Source organism: Pungitius pungitius, chromosome 21, assembly GCF_949316345.1.
Source record: "Pungitius pungitius chromosome 21, fPunPun2.1, whole genome shotgun sequence".
In the NCBI taxonomy this organism is placed as follows: domain Eukaryota; kingdom Metazoa; phylum Chordata; class Actinopteri; order Perciformes; family Gasterosteidae; genus Pungitius; species Pungitius pungitius.
In genome coordinates this window covers 11,820,103-11,839,304 of record NC_084920.1, presented here as the reverse complement: position 1 = coordinate 11,839,304, position 19,202 = coordinate 11,820,103, and the positions used below count along the sequence as shown (strand labels likewise).

The 19,202-nt window shown below is 43.0% G+C and overlaps 1 protein-coding gene across 1 annotated transcript; it reads left to right on the top strand.

Annotated features, from left to right (window-relative positions):
* The first annotated feature begins 7,225 nt into the window (after positions 1-7,225).
* On the top strand, positions 7,226-18,737 carry vstm4b (V-set and transmembrane domain containing 4b). Its single transcript, XM_037464596.2, has 8 exons — positions 7,226-7,387; positions 8,198-8,605; positions 13,562-13,615; positions 13,757-13,864; positions 14,023-14,056; positions 14,166-14,290; positions 15,203-15,267; positions 16,236-18,737. Exons 1-8 carry the CDS (start codon positions 7,336-7,338, stop codon positions 16,359-16,361), a joined length of 972 nt encoding a protein of 323 aa, XP_037320493.2. The 5' UTR covers positions 7,226-7,335; the 3' UTR covers positions 16,362-18,737.
* The last annotated feature ends 465 nt before the right edge of the window (positions 18,738-19,202 follow it).

Genomic DNA, 19,202 nt, shown 5'->3' with positions numbered 1-19,202 from the left:
GTAGGATACACACCATGTAGCCTCCTGATTACTGTTCTGATGCACCGATGTAATCATGAGATTGTGTGAAGCACGCTGTGGAGAGTCGTGAAATGACAGGTGAATTTATTGTATTTCTTCCAATGATGATGGTACAATGACCATTAAACGTCAGCATGGCCATCTTGCAGTTGTTAGTGATTGTCAAACTCCTCTAAAACTTCTTTTTCTTTTAGTTATTAAGACACAATTTTTACTTAAGTTATTGTGCGATTGAAATGTATGACTTGAAAACAGAATATGACACACCCAACTGAAACTTCAGTGACTAAACTCTGGTTTATGTATCTTACTTGCACAACTGTTCTCTACTACAGTGACAGGGCCAACTGTTTAGCTAAAACAGTTTAGCCCGTGGCTAGCTAAGGCTAACCTTAGCTTAAGCCAAGAAAGTTGTGTCTCTGAAAAGCACTATTGATGGATGACTGTTCTGTCAATCTCTCTTTTCAGTAAGTAATAGCTAAAAAAAACTAAATAGAATACAAAGAAGCTAAACTACTGCTGAAGTCAGCTATCTAAGATGATGTCTTGCACTTTTAAAACAAAGTGTGCACAGGTAGCACAGTACAGTCAGGAACCAGAGGTCAGAGGTTAACCTCTCTAACCTCACCATGAACCTTGAATGGTGGCTCAAATCTTGACAACATAGCAATTAATAGCTGATTAATTAAAAAGAATCGTCATTAAAAGGAATCGTTCTGAATTTACACAAAACAACTCACGGTTTAAACACCTAAAGTGCCTGTTTAGGTTTATAAAAACACTTGTATGATCACAAAAAGACAATCTATGAGGCTGATAACTGCCCATTCACTCGCTCCAGAGGTGCTGCAGAATACAACGCATGCAGGAAGCCTTCACTTCGCCGCCGATTAACAGAGCAACTCTTTGTACTGTGCAGAACCCTTACACTGAGCTCCACTTTATCTGATGTCGACATCCCTGTGGTAGCGGTATCTGCTTCCTGTCTTTTTGAACAGACTTTTTTTAGTGACCTGAAAGTATTTCACACCGTACACAATGTGTTACAGAGTGCCTGCTGACGAGCGTGAGAGCAGATGGAGCAGCCTCTGCAGAGCAAACAGGTAGGTCAACCCGTTACGCTGAATACATGACAATTTAGAGGTGGCTTACAGTGATGTACAGGAGTTATTGGACTTATCTGGCCATTCAGAAGGCTCTGCTTTCATGCACCGGGGTTTTCGCCTTTTGTTGGTGTCAAACAAATACTGCACAAGGAATATTAACCTCGAGTTGGTCAACTCGACTACATGGGGGTCACAAAACCCATTTTAGAAGTCATGAGACCATTAAAAATAATAACTTTCAAGTAATCTTTTCTCTTCGATAGGTAAATAAACGGGTGATGATCTTTTCTCCGTGAATCTAGGAATTCCCATAAAATAAGCAGCTGGTGGGGGTTGGGATCATTCTTCAACACATTATCATTTAAAGATAAGATTACCTTTTATTAGTCCCACAGCGGGGAAATTCACAGGATTTACTGCACCATAGTTTAATTTCAAACAAGAGACATAGTAAAAACAACTATTATGAATACAGACAATGACTATATAACTGTTACTGCACAGTATGCAGTGTTTTAGGTGTTTTGTGGTCCAATGAGAGTAGACAATAGCAGCAAGGAAGGACCTGTGGTACCTCTCCATTACACACCGGTGGACGAAGGAGCTTTTCAGAGCAGCGAGGCCGCCCTGCATGTCTTCATCCTGTTAGACATGTGTGTTAAGCAGTCATTAACTAATTATGATCATTTAAGTTAAGGCCTGACACGTCTATTGTGATGTCACAGCAACCCTAAATTTGAATCAGTTTGTCCCAGGGGGCAAATGACCGTTTTGTGGCATCACAAAGGCGTTCCAGTGGTATTGCATTAGAGAGAATTGGTCCCATGTCACAGCGACCTCGAGCTTTGATCTTCAAAGTCAAGTACACAGCAGATTTCAGAGAGTTAAATTAACTCTGTGAGATTCAATTTTAACTCTAAGGTGGTGTTTATATTGTCCCAATCTTGTCAGTGTTAAATCAACACTCAAAAAAAGTGTTAACTTAATAAAATAAATCTGCTCAGTGTTAAATACATTACTTGTCATTTAGCTGACGCTTTTATCCAAAGCGACTTTTTTTTCATTGCATTTTTAACCCATGCTTTTCACATTTTAGCCCGGGGAGCAATCAGGGGTCAGGTGTCTGGCTCAGGGACACTTTGACATGGGACATGGAGCAGCCAGGGTTTATAGTGTCACAAATGAATCTGATCTCAACACTGAATAATGACTCCAACTCTTTTGTACAATTGACTCTGTAACAGTTGAATCAACTTTTTGCAGTGTGATTTCAACACATTTGTCTAACACTGGAAAATTTACTCTAAGAATTTGGCTGTGTAATTTCCCCCTTGGGGGACTTAAATGATAGTTCTGATTGGTATTTTCTTAATTTTCTTTGCCGCTGTGCTTTGGTGAGATTGGTGTGGAACCTTTTCGTTGACCTCAGAATCCTGTCAGCTCCCAACATCTAGACAAGCTCTCTGGTCTGGGAAATGTTGAAGTTGAAGCTTCATATTCTTATGATCGACTTCCTGTGTCTGTTTGAAGTGGTAACAGAATTGGCTCACGCTGAGCAGCTGTGACCCCCCCACCCCCCCTCCACCCCCCACTCAATGGTTCTCAGACGCTCAGGATTCAAGTTGCAAACATCGGTGATGCAATAAGATTTTCAGAAAGGAGCCTGATACCATGACTGAGAATTGTGTCTTACACCAAGTAAACACGTTGTGAAATCAAACATCCCCCTCGGCACCTTTCATACAAACACACACACACACACACACACACACACGTCAGGAAGGATGCAGATGAGCTGACCTTTCCCAAACGGATGATCTCTGATGTTACATGTTATTGCATCTTGTTCTCAAACTGCCATGTGATGGCTGCCGGTTTGTTTTCCCTCCAGAAATGAAGTATGTTTTCATCGGAGGAGGGATCGGCTTGTTCTTAGCTGCTGGATATATTATTGTTAAGTTCTGCATCTGCAGGAGGCAAATTGGTTACAACAGCACAGGTAAGAGCATGAATCAGATTACAGCCATATACCTTATTTAATGACCGTATTATTGAACAACTCAATTCTACTTTCATCTGTTTGTATTGTTCTGTCACGCGATGGTGCGTATCTGGCGGAAAGGATCCACACGCAGAGGGAAGTCACAGAAATGAGGGTTTTAATTATCAACTGAAACAACGAGCCGAGCTCGATGGCAAAACATAGAACAAAAATGTATCCTCTAAGGGACCAGCTAAGCAAAAGGCAAAACACAAAATAATCCTCCGAACGGGGAAGTCTCCTCCATGAAGAGGGAAGCTCGACAGGAGCCCACGGGATGCAGCTTCCGCGGCGCGACGCTGGAGACCGGGCGGGCAGGAATAGGCTGTACGTAAGAGACAGCGGGGTCTTGAGGCTGCTGGGCAAGGCAAGAACTCGACTTACAATAACAATCCGACAAGACACAAAGGGAACACATGCAAGATATAGACAGGGTGATTAGACATGACGAGAAACAGGTGTAACAGCAAACGGGGCGGGCACTGATTGGAATGAGCGGCAGGTGGATGGGAAGACTACGTGAGAAGTGGGTGTGTGCGCTAAGGTGAGACTAATGGGTAAATGAGTGTGTCAGTGAATGTGTATGGCAGAGGGGGAGAGAGAGGGAGAGACCCGGATCCTGACATTGTTCTACATTTCTATTTCTCACATCATATTGTAAAGTTAGAAAAAATATGTCTAGGTGTTTTTATAGAAAATCCACATCACTGTGTAACTATATCAAACTGTTCTTCTACAGATTGTAGCATGAAGAAGCCTTCAGAGGTAAACACTGGTCAATAACTATAGTACTGAGATAATAATGATAAACAATCAAATTTAATGATTTTGTCCATGAACATTAACATTTTCTAACAGCAGAAACAGAAAAACACTTTCTAGCTTCTGCATTTCGTCAACCGAGGAATACAAATTTGCATCAAAAGGTACATGTTCCAATGACCTTTGTTTACTCAGCCACAGCCCGCCTTGAGCCTTCTCAGCCAATCCGAACATCCCGAAGAGGCGGATTCCAATGACATACAGCGTCGAAGGACAGGCGGAGTGATTTGCACGATGACTGAGACCCTCGCGAAGTCGCCATCGGGGTGAAAGGTCAACTGGGCGGCCAGTGGTCCCCTCGGGTTTCGTCTCAGGAAAACCCATATCTGTTTCCCCACTTCAATAACATGGCCAGTTACGGTTTTTGTCACACAATTTTCAATATAGTTTTTTTAGTTGTGCTACTGGAAAGATAAAGATGGTCTCAGCCATTTAGGTGTTTGTCATTTGTTTCCCCTCTTTGTCGGGCAACTGCTCCACTGACACATGTACATCACGTGGTGAGCACCACTCAGCAGGTAACCTCTGGACTAATAAACACTCCACAAGGGGGCGATGTCTACCCACTGGAAAGAAAAGGAATAAAAAAGTAGCCCAACTTCAGTCTAGTTTGACATGTGAACACCAGGACGGCTGTACTTACATGCCTGTTAATACGTAAGAACGCAAACTGGAGAGATATTACATCTGGATAATGCTAACGTGATTCCATTTTTTACATCATGGAGTCATCAAAAATCTTTTTACCATACTTAGTCAGCTCTTCCTAAGCCCTTTCCCCACTTGAAGGGGAATTTGTAATGAAATAAAGTGTTGTGCTGTTTCTTCACAGAAAGCATTTCATGATTAAATGCATTAGCCTAAAAAAGATCATACTGTCAAATTGTTTTATTAAAATCAACTTAGAGAGTACAAAAGAGTGTAGCCCTAAAGAATCCTCAGATTTCCACAATTTCATTGGTTTTTCCAGTGTGCTTTCTAATTCAAAAGAGGCCTCAAAGGGCTCCTTGCCTATAGCTTTAAATCTGAAGCTAAACCCTTGGAAACCATCTCAAACTTAAGAAATGTAAGTTGGATAAAAATATGTTATTATAACTCTTTGTACTGTTGGAGCTCAGGCTATCTATGACGTGTTTTGGCCCAGTTTCCATTTCGTAGCATGTGATCTATGTATGTCGGAGTGCACTCCACCACTCAGAAGCAGTTATAAAAAGTAGTTTACAATAAACCTGTGCAGATGGCCTCATTTCTTCACCTATTTACTCATTACTTTACTTCCCTGTTCAAGGGGTTGCTGCTAGGGACGACCCTCAGAGACCTCTCACCCATTACAGCAGTTTACCTTTAATTTAAGCCACTTTTAGCTCATGATTTTGCCTGTACAGCACTCCAATTTGAGTGTTTTGGTTCAGTGCAACTGCTCTCATTCAGCTCGTTTCCAGCCGCGGCGAGAAGCTGTTATCACTCTGGACTCCTGGATGAACGACGGGTTGGTCAGGGCTGACTGCGACGTAAGCCCACCCGCCTCACTGAGTGATGGAGCACACCGCGTGGGAGGGGAAGTGAGGCGGATGGGTCGAAACAAGATGACACGTGCCGGACTGAAGAGTAAGCGCCAGTCGTGAGTCACCTGACTCGTTAACGTTCTGGTGAAGTGACTTGTTGTACACTCATGTACACTCTGCATATCGCGTCAGTTATTGGTTCCTGTGTGGCTTTCCACTTCCTGTCAAGACTGAGGTTAATTTTAAAATAAACTGTGCATGTAGCAAGCAGGAACCGACACGCTGTCTCCGCTCACACCCAAAAGTGAAGCAAGAGGGACATACATATAGTTGAAGGCTGGGACCACTGACCCAGTTTTGTTATTTGACCAGTCTGGTGTGAGAATTAGTTTATGTTAAACGAAAAGACGGACAAATCAACTATCTAGGGAACATATAGAGAGTATAGCCAGGGATTGTTTTAGGAGCTGATGGAGAAAAGCAAAAGGATGGTGCAACTTCTGCTGCCTAAACCTCTACTATCTCTTATCTCCTACCTGCCCAGCGCCTAACAGCAGACACATCAGTTAGCAATTGGCTGGTGAGGGAAAAAAGTGGTATTTTCATCAGGTGTTTTACGTGGAGACCAGAGAGGAGCTAGAGGGAGAATAAATATTTTGGACCTACATTTGTCCGGTCAGCAGAAAAACAGCTCTGGACGAATGTGATCTTTCTGTTGTTGTGTTTTTAGTTTGCGGAGCTCCTCTTCCACCACAAGTCAGTTCAAGCAGCTCCAAAATACTATTGTTTTGCTAACGTACTATCCACCTAACAGAAGAAGGACCGTTTTATTTTTAATTCGCAGGAAAATGAATAAGCAAAGAATCCTGCTTTGGGCCTCGAGTCGAAATCTGGAGAATTCAACACCATTTTTTTTTTTGGCTCTTTGGCTTTGCTAAAGTGGGGACTTCATTGTCAAGGCGACAGCTGTGTTTGTCAAATGTCTCCAGACTAAAAGCACTTACAGGTCCCCCTCTCCTGTCAATCAAACGGGTCCCAGATCCTCTCAGCACATGCTCTCTGAGGTTGAAGCGTCCCAAAACCACTGAGCTGACAGGCCGCCATACAAAGATTCACTGTGGCATCCTGTTACAGGAGACACGAGATGAGGGGAGATGGGCCACACAGGCACCACGATTCAACAAGTACGACGTTTGGGGACCGGATTCGTAGGACGGATCAACAACCAAAGGGGGATAAACTTGAGAATAATTTAGAAACTTTGATTGCGGATCATACCTCCATATGTTGTGCTCCTCCATCATTTCACAGGCCACAAAGACGCCCACCCACAGTCGGACTGCAGCCCACCCTCCTCCTCCTCCTCCTGTGTCAGCACATGTGTGTGTGTGTGTGTGTGTTCTAAAATAAAAGCCCTGACGTTGGTCTGCGCCTGCTGCCCCCCACAGCTGGAAGTGTGATTTGCTCGGCGTCAATCTCAACAACATCCGCCCCCCCCACACACACACACACACACGTGCACCCACACACCTTCATCCTGCATAGGAAATTACATTTCCCACTCAGTCAACGTATGCATATGTGTGTGTGTGTGTGTGTGTGTGTGTGTGTGTGTAGGTGTACATCAGCCTGCCAAATGGGCTTTTACTGTGTGTGACATGAGGGGGGGGAGGGACAGAGGGAGGTTCTGAGTAGAAACAGAGCGTCCAATGTTTCATATTACACTCCCAAGCTTGGAAAAAAAGAGAGAAAGAAGAAAAGGAGGAGGAGGAGGAAACCTGGTGTTTCTCTTCTTCAGAGGCATTTGACTGGGAGTTTATGGAGGCTGCAGTCGTGGAAAATGAAGATCTCCTCTGTGGTCTTCGCTCTCCTGTCCCGAGCGCTGCTTGGAGGTAGGAAAAGTTCATCTTGCTTCATACCAAAGTGGATGTGGTGGAGACAAAGTGTTTTCTCAGAGAAGCTTTGTAGAAATCTGCGAATTTGAAAGGAAATGAGGGTTAGGAGATGAAGAAATCTCACTAAGAATGTCTATATGACTATATGTGTGTATATATATATATATATACACACATATAGTCATACAACAGATTCAGTGGTCAAATTTGTTCCTCAAATTTCATCAGATGTATGTCGTAACGTGCGCGAAAGAAGAGACCGTTGAGCCATCCTGACCTCATTGGAGATTTTGAGTACTCGATTTCACAATAGAATGTTGTAATCTAAAATTCAAAACATATTTGACGTTGTGTACCTTATCTGAACTCCATGGATATATGGTGAATCCCAAACCGAATGCCATGACAGGATTATCCACTTTTTGAAAGCGGTGAATAATCAATCCTACCACTCTGAAGAGAGTAGATGACTAAACTGAGGTCATGAGAATTATTATTATCTCGAGTGTCCTGTCAACTGAGCAATCGTCATCTGTTGAGCGGGTCAGAAAGTTGACCTTGAGTAGAGATTGATTGCTCCATGGTTTTTTCTGAGGTTGAGAATCGCTGACCTGTTTAACGCTTTAGGCATGTGCTATTATTTTGGTACCACAGCGTCACATGCTGTAAAATTTTAAACCGGTTGACATTTAATATTGTCAAAATTGACTAGCAAGGCTAGTATTATTTGCACCGCAGGTACGCAGGGCACTAAAACAAATGATGAACAATCGACTACAAATGGCTCTAAAATAACTTCTCCTCCAGATTTGTGTTTGGCCATCAACGTCACCATCACGCCTTCCCCCTTCACGGTGGCCCAGGAGGGTCAAAATGTCACACTCTCCTGCGTTGTGTCCCAGCGGCGTCGGAACGCTGCCTTGCCGGTGGTGAAATGGAGCTTCCTGCCGGAGGGCACGGACCGGCCGCAGGACGAACTCCTCGTCGCCCGCGTCAACATGAGGAAGGCCCGTTTCTATGGCAACTACACCAAGAGTTTCCCGTGGCCCAAACTGAAGCTGACGGTGGTGAAACAGGGGAAGATATTTGACCTGGTCATCCTGAATGTGTCCGAGGGGGACCGGGGGCTCTACATGTGCCGGGTGCAGGAGTTTAGGAAGCAGCAGGAGCGCTGGAAGGCCTCCTCCAACTGCACCGCCGCCACGGAGCTCAGGGGTGAGGGATGAAACTACTCTTTAAGTGTTTCCTGGCCTTTTCTTATTGCTGAAAGACTTAACAAGCAAGCATTCTGTGAGGATCCTCCGCAACTGTTAAGTGTTTACGTCTTCACGCTGCAGTTTGGGGAAATACAAGCAGCTTCATTTCTAGTTTGAGTTGAGGAAAGATGAAAACTATTTAGACTAGACTTAGACTACGAAGATACAATCTAAACTTAACATTTCCCAATAAACAAATCAGACAATACATTTCAAACAGATCATTGTAAATCAGTGTCATCTGTGCTCATGGACTCTTATGTAGAATTGACGTGATTCAAGTAGCTCATAATTCCATAAATAAAGACTGTCTCTTATTTAAAAAATCTCAATAGCAAAGAAATGTTATTGTTTTGAAAAAGTGGTTGAGAATAAAACTAGGGGCTTGAGCCAAAAAAAAAAGCTGGGGAACATCTGGCATTGATATGCTCCAATTCACTGTTAGCTCCAGTAGCGGTAGACCAGTTTCTCACAAAATGACATCACTGCTTTGATGGTGCAGTGCGGCGACTTAACAGATATTTCTGAAACCACAGCAAAAGCATGGAGGAATGATGTTTTGAAGATAGCATTGAAGGTTTAACGCAGATGCCCAGTTCGTCTGCTGTCACTGACAGAAAACTGTCGAGCCGTTTCCAGCTGTTATTGAGGCATATCTGAAAAAGCATATAAGCCCGTATAACCAAAAATGACAAAAAAAACAATGGCCCTGAATAAGGGGGGAGCACTACAACAAACCTCAAATCTCTCCAAAAAGCACTTTAGGGCAAATTGGGGGATGTTTGTAGGCGACAACAGCCCAAACAGCACACTGTTTTGTCTCAGGGCAGCAGTTCTGCATCTGCAGTAGTAGCACTTTGATTTACCACAACTGGGTGAAGTGATCCATCTGGCTGATGAGGCAGTGAAATGGAATCAATGAGCAGACCGTGGTGCTCTCCTGTTTTTGATTTGGGAGTGGAAATATCATTCGACAGAGCAAAGTCTGAAGATGAAAAGATCCTCGGTCAGTTGTGGCTTTGACTTGGGTAGATGATCTTGGAGAGTGAGCAAAGAGAATGGGAGGTTTCAATGATACCGCTGGAAAATGAGATGCTCACACAACGAAAATAGATGACAAATCCACTGGTACCAGATACCCTCCCCGGAAAGCCCGCCACTTTCATGTAACCACACACTTTCGGAGATCTGAGTATTTTTCCTTCACGTCCCTTAAATATGCATGTGCATAATTTAGCGCAAAAAGATTCAGAAAGATTCCCTTCGGAGTAAATCAATACTAAACTTAACCACTTTTTCTTACCTGCCAGTTGGAGAAACCACACGGTTGATAACCACCCCTCTCGAATTTATTTGTGCTTTTTACTTTTATGATTTTGTCTTTCTGCCTGGGCAGCCAGACCTCCTTTCCCCTACACCAGCTTACCTTGCTTACTAACGGACGCCTTTCATTTAGCCAGCTTCCACAAAGTGGGGATGCGCTGTGTTCTTGTTGACAAGGCTGCAATACAGACCTATTTAAAGTTGATATTGATTGGACATCATTCTGGAAAGGTACTGGGCCTTGGCTCTGAAGATGGATGACGTGACAGGTCCCGAAGAATTAACATCCAACTAGGCCCTGGTAGCTGGCTACCGTATGGGTCTTAAGCCCAGCTCATGTTGAGGAGGTGGATATAACTAGAGGTCAAATGACTCTTTGCCAAGTTTTTAAGGAATAAAAAGTGGTTGTTACGTTGTCAATGACAGCTGGGATTCCCCCGGGCCACCCCCAACAAACCGTTGCTGTGCTCGATTGCTTAATGGCTTGGGATGTTGTATGTACCCAATACCGCAGATCCAGCCTTCCAATCAGATTCTGGTGTCAAAAGTGATGCTAAAATGTAATTTTCTTTTAATTCTGCAGCAGACTGGTAATGATCCCCGGTCACTCATCCCCGACACCAAGCGCTTAGAGCAGCAAACGCAGAAACCATCATGGCTTGGTAGGTTTGGTCCATGGTTTCACTCAAAACTAAAGGCAGTTCATATTATTTAAGCTGCGTTTTCTACTTGAACAACAGCAGACGTTACCCACCGCATTTTACATGGAAGCGATCCTGCATGCCGTGAATTTGTGGCTCGCCCACGGCCAAGTCTGGGGCCAAGGGACACACGCAGTCCCTACCGAGAGCTGTTGACATTGGCACTGGACACAGAGTTTCCCTCCCAAATGTGGAGCAGAATGATTCTAGACGGACTCAGCGGAAATGGAACAACAGAGAGTTGTGCCAAGTAAGGTGAAGTTCTGATGTTTGCCTGCAGTCGCAGTCTAGTGGGCAGCGACCGCGCGTGGGCAAGGATGTGGTGAGCTATTTTAATCCAAGGAAGTGTAGTTCATTGTGGTTTAAGAGATATTAATAAAGAATTTCTGAATGAATACTGCAACTTCGACACAAATGGCAGTAAATATAGAAATTGGACACATCATTATTTTTAATCAAACAATTAGGTTGAGATGACGCCTAAAATACCTCTTTTGATTATCAGTGTATTCAGAGTACTTCAAAACACATCTTTGCATCGTTTACTTTCTATTTCTGTTGGTTCATGGCGTGAGTTTAACTTGAAATAGTGCAGCAGCCTAGAATGCCCCCCAACTGAATCATATTTTTGGTTAATGCCCACATCTTTTCAACTTAGCCCGTCACTTTGATTGTTTAGACCATTTAAAAATAGAAAAACAAATTATCTCCATTGTAAACTATTAAAGTAGTAACTATAATAGACAGGCCAAAGCCCCCTCAACATTACAACTCCACAGTTTTACCCGTTGGCCAGAGGTATCCCTTCCCGGTTCCAACGATTGACAGCTATAATAAACATCCTCTGTGGGGTTAAAGCCTCTCTGGGACCATTGCTCCTGGTCCTCGCTTCACATCAGAAACCACAGATGACTGAGCCTCTATGTGCACAAATGTGTGCCTTTGTGTTGAAATTTCTGCGGACGGATAACATTAGGCGATCAGGTGTTTCCACCCTCGCCCCAAAATCCCATTACTCTACTTACAACTGCGATAATAAACACAATCATAGAGGTCAGAGGGATTCTGTGGACACAGCCTCCTGCTGGCATAAACAAACTGAATTCATTGGTATTTCTATAACACATGTGGGCGACTGCCTCCAAGAGGTGCACGGCACAGGGATGTGGCATGGGTTTAAGTATAGCAACAACATGGAACACTGGGTATTGTTTCGGCTGCGTCAGCGTACAAATTTAGGAATATTGCAGTTCCACGGTCAAAAAAACATCTCAAAGAGTTGTTATCTTTTAGGAACGAATGGACCAGACCAAGGTTTATCACCATCATAGAGGCAGAGAGAGTAAAAATGTACTGGAAGATGCTAATTCCGGGAAGAAAAGATCCAAAGAGACGGCAGGAAGTTAAAGAGTGAATTAATCAAAGCTTTGTCAAGAGGCACAAGGTCTCCGTGTACTTTCATCACTAGTCGTTTGTAATACAGTAAATCAGAGCAGTGAGGGACTCAGTGGATGGTGGAGATACAGAGCCGTATTCACTCCAGTATGTGCATGGTTTACACTGTCGGGTTTGTTGGGGAGCCAAAAAGCCACAACTCTGAAACAATCAGCTAATGAATGCAACTCTGTAGCAGTGACAAACAGCGTGTCTGAACACTTCCGACACTGTAGTCCGATGTAGCCATTGAAGAGCTGATAGCACGTTAGATAGCACTGGTGCGATTGGTTTACCAAAACAGTTCCTCCGCCCCCTAAATCAGCTTATGGCATGCCCACATAGAGAGCGGGGGCCCCCGGGGGCAGGCTTGTGCATCTCCAGTCTTCTTGACTGAATTTACGCCCAAGCTTCATAGGTCTCAGTTTGTTTTTGTGCATGCATGTTTAAATACCTCTTCAGGAAATCAATCCATGGATCTGGTTTGAAAAATTTACATTTTCTTTTGGTTACTAGTTGGATAAAAGACACATTTTCGGTATCGAAACTCGAGTTACTCTCGTACGTACAGATCACATGATCGATGCTCGAGGAGGATCGGAGCCGACCTTCTGAAGCTTGCTCAGAGCACGTCTGACTGTGGGAAAGTCTGCAGCCGGCTTGGCGGGCCTGCCTGTCGTCAGCTTCTGGTGGTTTGATGTATTTCAAGATGGCCCGGGTGGGTGTCACTTCGCAAGCTTCCAACCGCCGACTACAGCGTTGTTAAGACTGCTGTGGTCACATGGCTCAGAGGATCGACTGAGTGGGTGGAGTGAGATTTCAGGTTGAGTTTGGGAAACACAGCCGGGATTCTCATTCCACATTCCTTGAATTCCACACAGATTTTTTGAGTGTGCTGACCACCTGCGTTGCTCTGATATCCGGTAAGCCAGAAAAATAAATGGTTAAGTTGAATCTCTTTCAATGATTTTGTCTTCATTCTCGCCCCTTGGGTGAATGTTTTGTGGGACTGTAGACTGATCCCTCATTTTAAAACAGATTATCCACTGAATGCTTAACAATTAAGGCGTGGCAGGTCTGTGGAGCCGTTCAACGCGACCAATTTTCCAATATTGAGTCAAAAAATACAAAAGGTATCTAATCCTTCTCATTTTTAGAGAGCCGGATTTCTACCTGTGTATAGTAGACTGGGATGTGAACGTCCCTGTCATTATTTTGAGGAACATGTTGTTGAGGACAGTTTGTAATGAAAGTGAGGGTGACGGTCAGAAGAGGTCCCGGTTGAAGCCTCTGGACGGTGGTTCGGAGACAGCATGCAGCAGGCAGTCCAGTCCCGGGCCCTTTGGTCTTCCTACAATAAGCAGTATTTGAACTCTGTGTTGTGTGATCAGGCCGCAGGGAGGCCAGTGGACTAAACATGCTTCTCCTCTTACCCCTCCCTTCCTTTCTCCGTGCAGTGCACGTCCTACCAGCCGCCAAAGCCAAAGAAAGCTTGTGGAATTTGTTCAAAGGTAAGACGTCATGTTGTTGTACTTGAGCTCTCCTTAGCAGGTGCACAGTGCCCTAAAATAGCCCTTTTTCCCCCTTAATTTTGTATACAGTGGGCCAGTAGGCATGAGGCTGATGTGTGTGGACATGTTTTTGTTTTTCAGATGTGTATCTGTGTGCAGTGCTGATCTGCTCCGTGGGTCTACTGTGCATGTGTATGTTCACAGTGACAGTGACCTGCCAGTACATACAGAGGAGGAAAAGGTTAAAAGGTAAGCAGCACCACCAAGATAACACTCCCCTTACCTTTGACCTTAGTCCTGTTTCTAAATCACTCCTCTTGTTTCTTCCTGAAGTTGGACACAAGCTGAATTTTGCTGTCATTCTGTTATCTGCTTATTGTGTATCTAACAGATTTGTATCTATGCAGATAATTACCTTTTGGTCAAAAGCCCTCACAACAGGTGAGTGTTTACGGGCGACAAAGCCTCACACACAGCCATGAGAGCAATCAAAAAAGACTGAGCTCTTTATAAACTGCACCCAGCACCTGATAATCTGCTCTCAATCCAGCTCTGGAGACACAGACACCAGTGGGATCAACGTGTCTCCTGCTCTGCCCAAGAAGGAGAGGAGATACAGGAAGAAACGGAGCAGAGACTACCAAGAGGAGATACCCCCAGAGATACCAGCAAAAGGTAAATATGAGTCTGCAGCTCCCTCATTTATTGTTTCCTAAAAAAGATGTTTTTGTGGGAGTAAATAGTGCTTGTTCAGCAGGAGAAGCAGAGGTTTATTCTCGTACGTTTTGTTCCGTTTTGCGTTTAAAATGAATATGTGCTGTCATTTGAGGTCAACATCCGCAAACATCCACAAGCAGAGATATGGCATCGCATTGTGGAATGTAACACACCATTATTTTCAATGAAAAGAAACAAAAAACATTTTTTTGCGTTAAGTACCATCTTAGTGGTCATCCCATAGAGCTCTCAAATCTCTATTTTGAAGTTTGAAGCAATTTACGGAAAAGCTTCTATTTTTACACTTTTAAAAAAAAATTACCAGTATGGTCTAAACACATTGGACATAATTTCAAAGTATGAAGTCATTATGAGAAAAGTGCAAGAAACAATCTCCAGATTCCACATTTAACCCGGGCCAGGACCCAGTGTTGTAGAACTCCAGACCAGCTTTGGTCTCAAGGCTCGACACTTTTTGATGGTGTCAGTTAGGGTGGTCTAAACATAAGCATTTATTCTGCATCCAGCAGAGACCCCAGGAACTGGAGAGTTAGTCTGGAGCATTCCAGTTTACAGTCATTTTTACACTTGCATTTAGTACAGAAGAAAGAAACACAATATATACCATACTAACTATGAGCTCTGGAGGCGCTGGCAGGTGGATTTTGTCACTGTTGGACAATGCTAAGCTACCACTGTTTCTTCGACGACCGATCGAACATTACATCCTATTGTGCACTGTACGAACAGGAACACACGTCAGGTTTGTGGTTAAGGATCTGGTTAAGGGACATATATTCTGTATATATAGACATTGTATTTGCTCAACAGATCTCTGCAAAGTCATTGCCTTTTGTTTTGTCAACGCAGCTCCCATTGGAGATAAATCACGGAAACCCAAACTTTTAAGACCGCAACCAAGGAAATTACTGCTGGTGAGTTCTATGGCATTCATTACCTTTTTCTTACTTGATCATTATATTTAACTGCCAAATAATTAGGAATCTAGCAGAAGTCTCTTTCACCTGTTTTAAACCACATTTGTGCCGCATATATCACGCTTCTAACAGCACACATGCATTTTAAGCTTTTCCCATGAACTTTGTGAGGCCTCGTGAGAGTCCTGAATGCGAAGGAGCAAAACCAGCATATGACAGGAATGCATGTATTTAAAAGTACCAGAAAATGTCATAAAGCGTACCACACAACCCAGGCTTAATTTTGTTTAAATTGTCACTAGAATGAAGTGACTTTGTGGCAACTTGGCATTTTAATGGCACAGAATGCAGCAGGAGGTAATTGAACTTTGGCAACCCCAACCCAAGAATCCCATAAGGTGGCGTCACAAAACCTGCTTCCATGAACCAAACCAACGCTGTAAAGCAGTGGGACACCAGGGAGGAAAAGAGGAAAACAGCAACAAGCATTTCTTGCTTTCTAAGTGCTGTTTAAGACGGTGGTTTCCAAATGGGAGAGGAACAATGGGGGGGGGGGAGAGGGGGACCGCACACAAAGGCCCACAGACAGACGGACACACACACACACTGGTATAAGAATATCTCAAATAAAATGAGAACAAACAAGATGTAAAAAAAATAGTGCACTATGTACTATGGTTGCACCTAAGAATATAATTAAAAATGTAAGAAAAATAAATTAAAAAGTATGAATAGTCTGTTAGAGCTGTAACAGGGGAGGGGGAAGGGGGTTGTTCCTGTATTATTAATTAATGGGGAGCTGAACATTGTCTGTATTTATATACTGACTCATCTTAAGTTTTAAGAAAACTCTCCCAAACTTCCTGCTCATTTTTACACTTATACCACTTTCTTCCCTTGCCTCCTCCCTCTCCCCTTCTCCTCCGTCATCGTTATCCTCTGCCGTCTCCCTCGTCCATCTGCAGCCGAAGATAGTGGAGGAGAATTTGACTTACGCAGAACTGGATCTGGTGAAGCCAATTCCTGAAAGCAAGGCGTCGTGCAGCGGCACCGTGTACGCCCAGATACAGTTTGGGGAGCAGCAGCTATGAAATGAACACACATAAACAACACTAATACCTGTGCCTTGTGTAAAAAGTATTGTTTTTATTTATTGTCTGCATTATTTTGTATTCAAATACTTTGTGAAGGGGAAAATGTTTAATGTGTCAAAGTGATGACACAACTGTATTTTTTTTTCTCTGTTATGACTTTTATAAGATTAGGATACAAAAGGACATGTTTCCCATGCTGACGTATTTCATGTAGAATGTGTCTTTTGCACACACATTTCAATCATGTGTAGCATGTGAATTCCCTCATTGTGGGACTAATATAGGAATATCTAATAAAGTGTAATATCTTAAACTGTGGAACACGGTAGAGGAATGTACTTGTTTAGATTCATACATCCAGTACGGAAACAGCAGCAAATCAAATTCCTTCAGCCTGTGGTTATCACAGCCACCGAGAGGCCAGTTTACTCCTTGCTGTGGTGAAATGAGAAATGAGTTGCTAACGATGCTACTTAGGCTGTTTAAATCAATCAACAAGACATTTTTGGGGGGAAATGCGTATTTGCTTTCTTGCCAAAGGGTCAAAGACACTTTTTAAACACCCAGCGGTGATTAGCGTAGCTTAGCATAGGAGTGGAGTCTTGGAGAAAACAGCTGCCCTGTCTCAAACTAGCTAGCTGGCTGACATGACTGGGGAAATGGCGCTGTTAGTGTTGACCTGTTGTTTACCATTAAAACCATTTGTTGACTCCCACACTCCCAACTCCCGACCATATGCGTATAAATAAAACAAAGTTAGCTAAATGAAACAAATTTAGCTAGTGTGTTTTTTAACGTTGAAAGAAAAAAGCTTGCTTCTCCCGACTGCTATGCTCAATGTACCAACATGTTATGTATCGCTCATCTAAGCTAATTCCCAAAAGTTTGAAATATATTTTGAAAGCTGTATGTAATAACTAAACTATTTAGATGCTACCACTACAAAAGTAAGTCAAGCACCTATATACTGATACCTGTGATATCTTTGAGTCTTTGGCATATCTTAGGTGGAACTTCACTATGGGAAGCATTTTGTCATGGATTTTAACCAATGCATTTTCTAATGTGACTTATGTATAGTGTGTTCCCAGTGTTATCTGCATCACAAATTCAGTCTGTTTCTATGTGTAAGTCTGCACTATATTATAACCACAACTCCACAGACTCTTTTAATGAAGCAATTAGCCCCCCCCCCCCTCCTGTAGGAAATACTGAGACCATGCGAGCCGTTTCATCTGGTGCCAACATTGACTTTACAGGCTGTTAGAGACACCCTAAAATATACATACAAAGGAGTTAGATAAAGGCTAAACATGCTGCTTGACCTTGCATACTTATATGCTGCAAATAATTGTGACACCTGATTGACAGACAAACCAGAGGCTGAGTTAAGACCAGTGTCTGGAAAATTTCTCATTAATCCTTCGAGCCTTGTGATTTTGTGGTTTCCCACATACCTTTGTACGGTCTCCTTGCTTTATCACTTTCCGTTTATCTGAGTGTAAAATTGTTTAAAGACCCTCTTTTTTCCATTTAATGATCCACTGGATTGAGTCATGGAAAAGCAAAGGAGAGTTTTTCAAACATTAAACTTGAATCCCAGACGGAAAGGCACTGGATCCCTTCCACTATCAAATGTGGAGATATCTATGCTGATGCAGCTTGCATGTCTGCTGAAATTCAAGTTTGCCCCCTTTTAGCTAGCATGGGTAAAATCATTTGACTCTTCTGGAAAATATATAAATAACATAAATGTGGTATTTAGAGTCATCAAAAGGAACAGCTGATATACAAATGACATGTATTGTACACATCTGTAGTGAAAATGCAGAAAAGGTCAAATAGTGTGTTTAAGCCTCAATGAGTAGTTTGGCTGACGGCCAATATGGCTGCCAGGTAACACTTAAAAACTCACAATGAATACAGTACAGGACCACAAGATCTATGAACCATTTTTACATCAAACTGGTGCTTGTGGATTTTGATATTCTCTGTTCCCCTGCCTATATGTTACATTTCAATTGAAACCACTATACACCTCTATTTGTCCCCTTTCCAGATCTAGCTTGTTGGTCTGTTCTGTATGTAGTTAGGTTGTAGAGTGTTTGTTTATTCGTTTATGCAATGACTGAAAGCAACCTTTCATGCCTTTAGACTGTGAAATGTAACGTTTCATCCAGACCACATTGTCTGTAATGGGAGTCCACTAACTAGAACCATGTGCATGAATCGGGCCTCTCCCTCTCTTCTTTCAATCTCCTGGCCCACCAGAGACCCTTCATGTTCATGAACCTTGCAGCATTTCCCAGTCTTGTTGGTTTTGTACATTTCATCTGTATTGGGTGTATCGGTAGGTGAAATAAATGTTGTAAATTGAGAGCAGTTTGCAGTGGGAGACGTTTTTTGATCCGTTGATGACAACTCTTGGGCCAATGGGTGCAGGTTTGCACGTATTATTATTATTCCAATGTGCCCTCGCAGAGTCTGTGTGTTCAAGAAGAGGCAATATAAACCCCGACATCAAATGCAGATATCATACAGACAAAAACGTATATGCCTGATCAGTAGTGTTTCCGTTTAGAAAACCTTTACCTCGCCCAGAAAACAAGCAGGGACACCGGGAGGAGAATCTGAGCTTCCCTGAGGAACTTACTACCTCGAGCAATGCGCCAATTTATGGAATTAGCGGCCATGTGCACAGAAGTGGTCATGTGACCTGGCGTTTTATGTGGAAATTAAAATGAAAGACTCTTGACTCATGAGGCTATTTTTAAAATTGTAATTAATTGACACAAATTTGTAGCTCTCCATTTCCAGAAGACTTAAAAAGCAGCAGCC

Bases quoted from the DNA above. Each gene is read 5' to 3' on its own strand.
- vstm4b (XM_037464596.2), top strand. From the start codon at position 7,336: ATGAAGATCTCCTCTGTGGTCTTCGCTCTCCTGTCCCGAGCGCTGCTT. The intron at 8,606-13,561 runs GTGAGGGATGAA...TTCTCCGTGCAG, and splicing joins CGCCGCCACGGAGCTCAGGG to TGCACGTCCTACCAGCCGCC. The intron at 13,616-13,756 runs GTAAGACGTCAT...TTTGTTTTTCAG, and splicing joins CTTGTGGAATTTGTTCAAAG to ATGTGTATCTGTGTGCAGTG.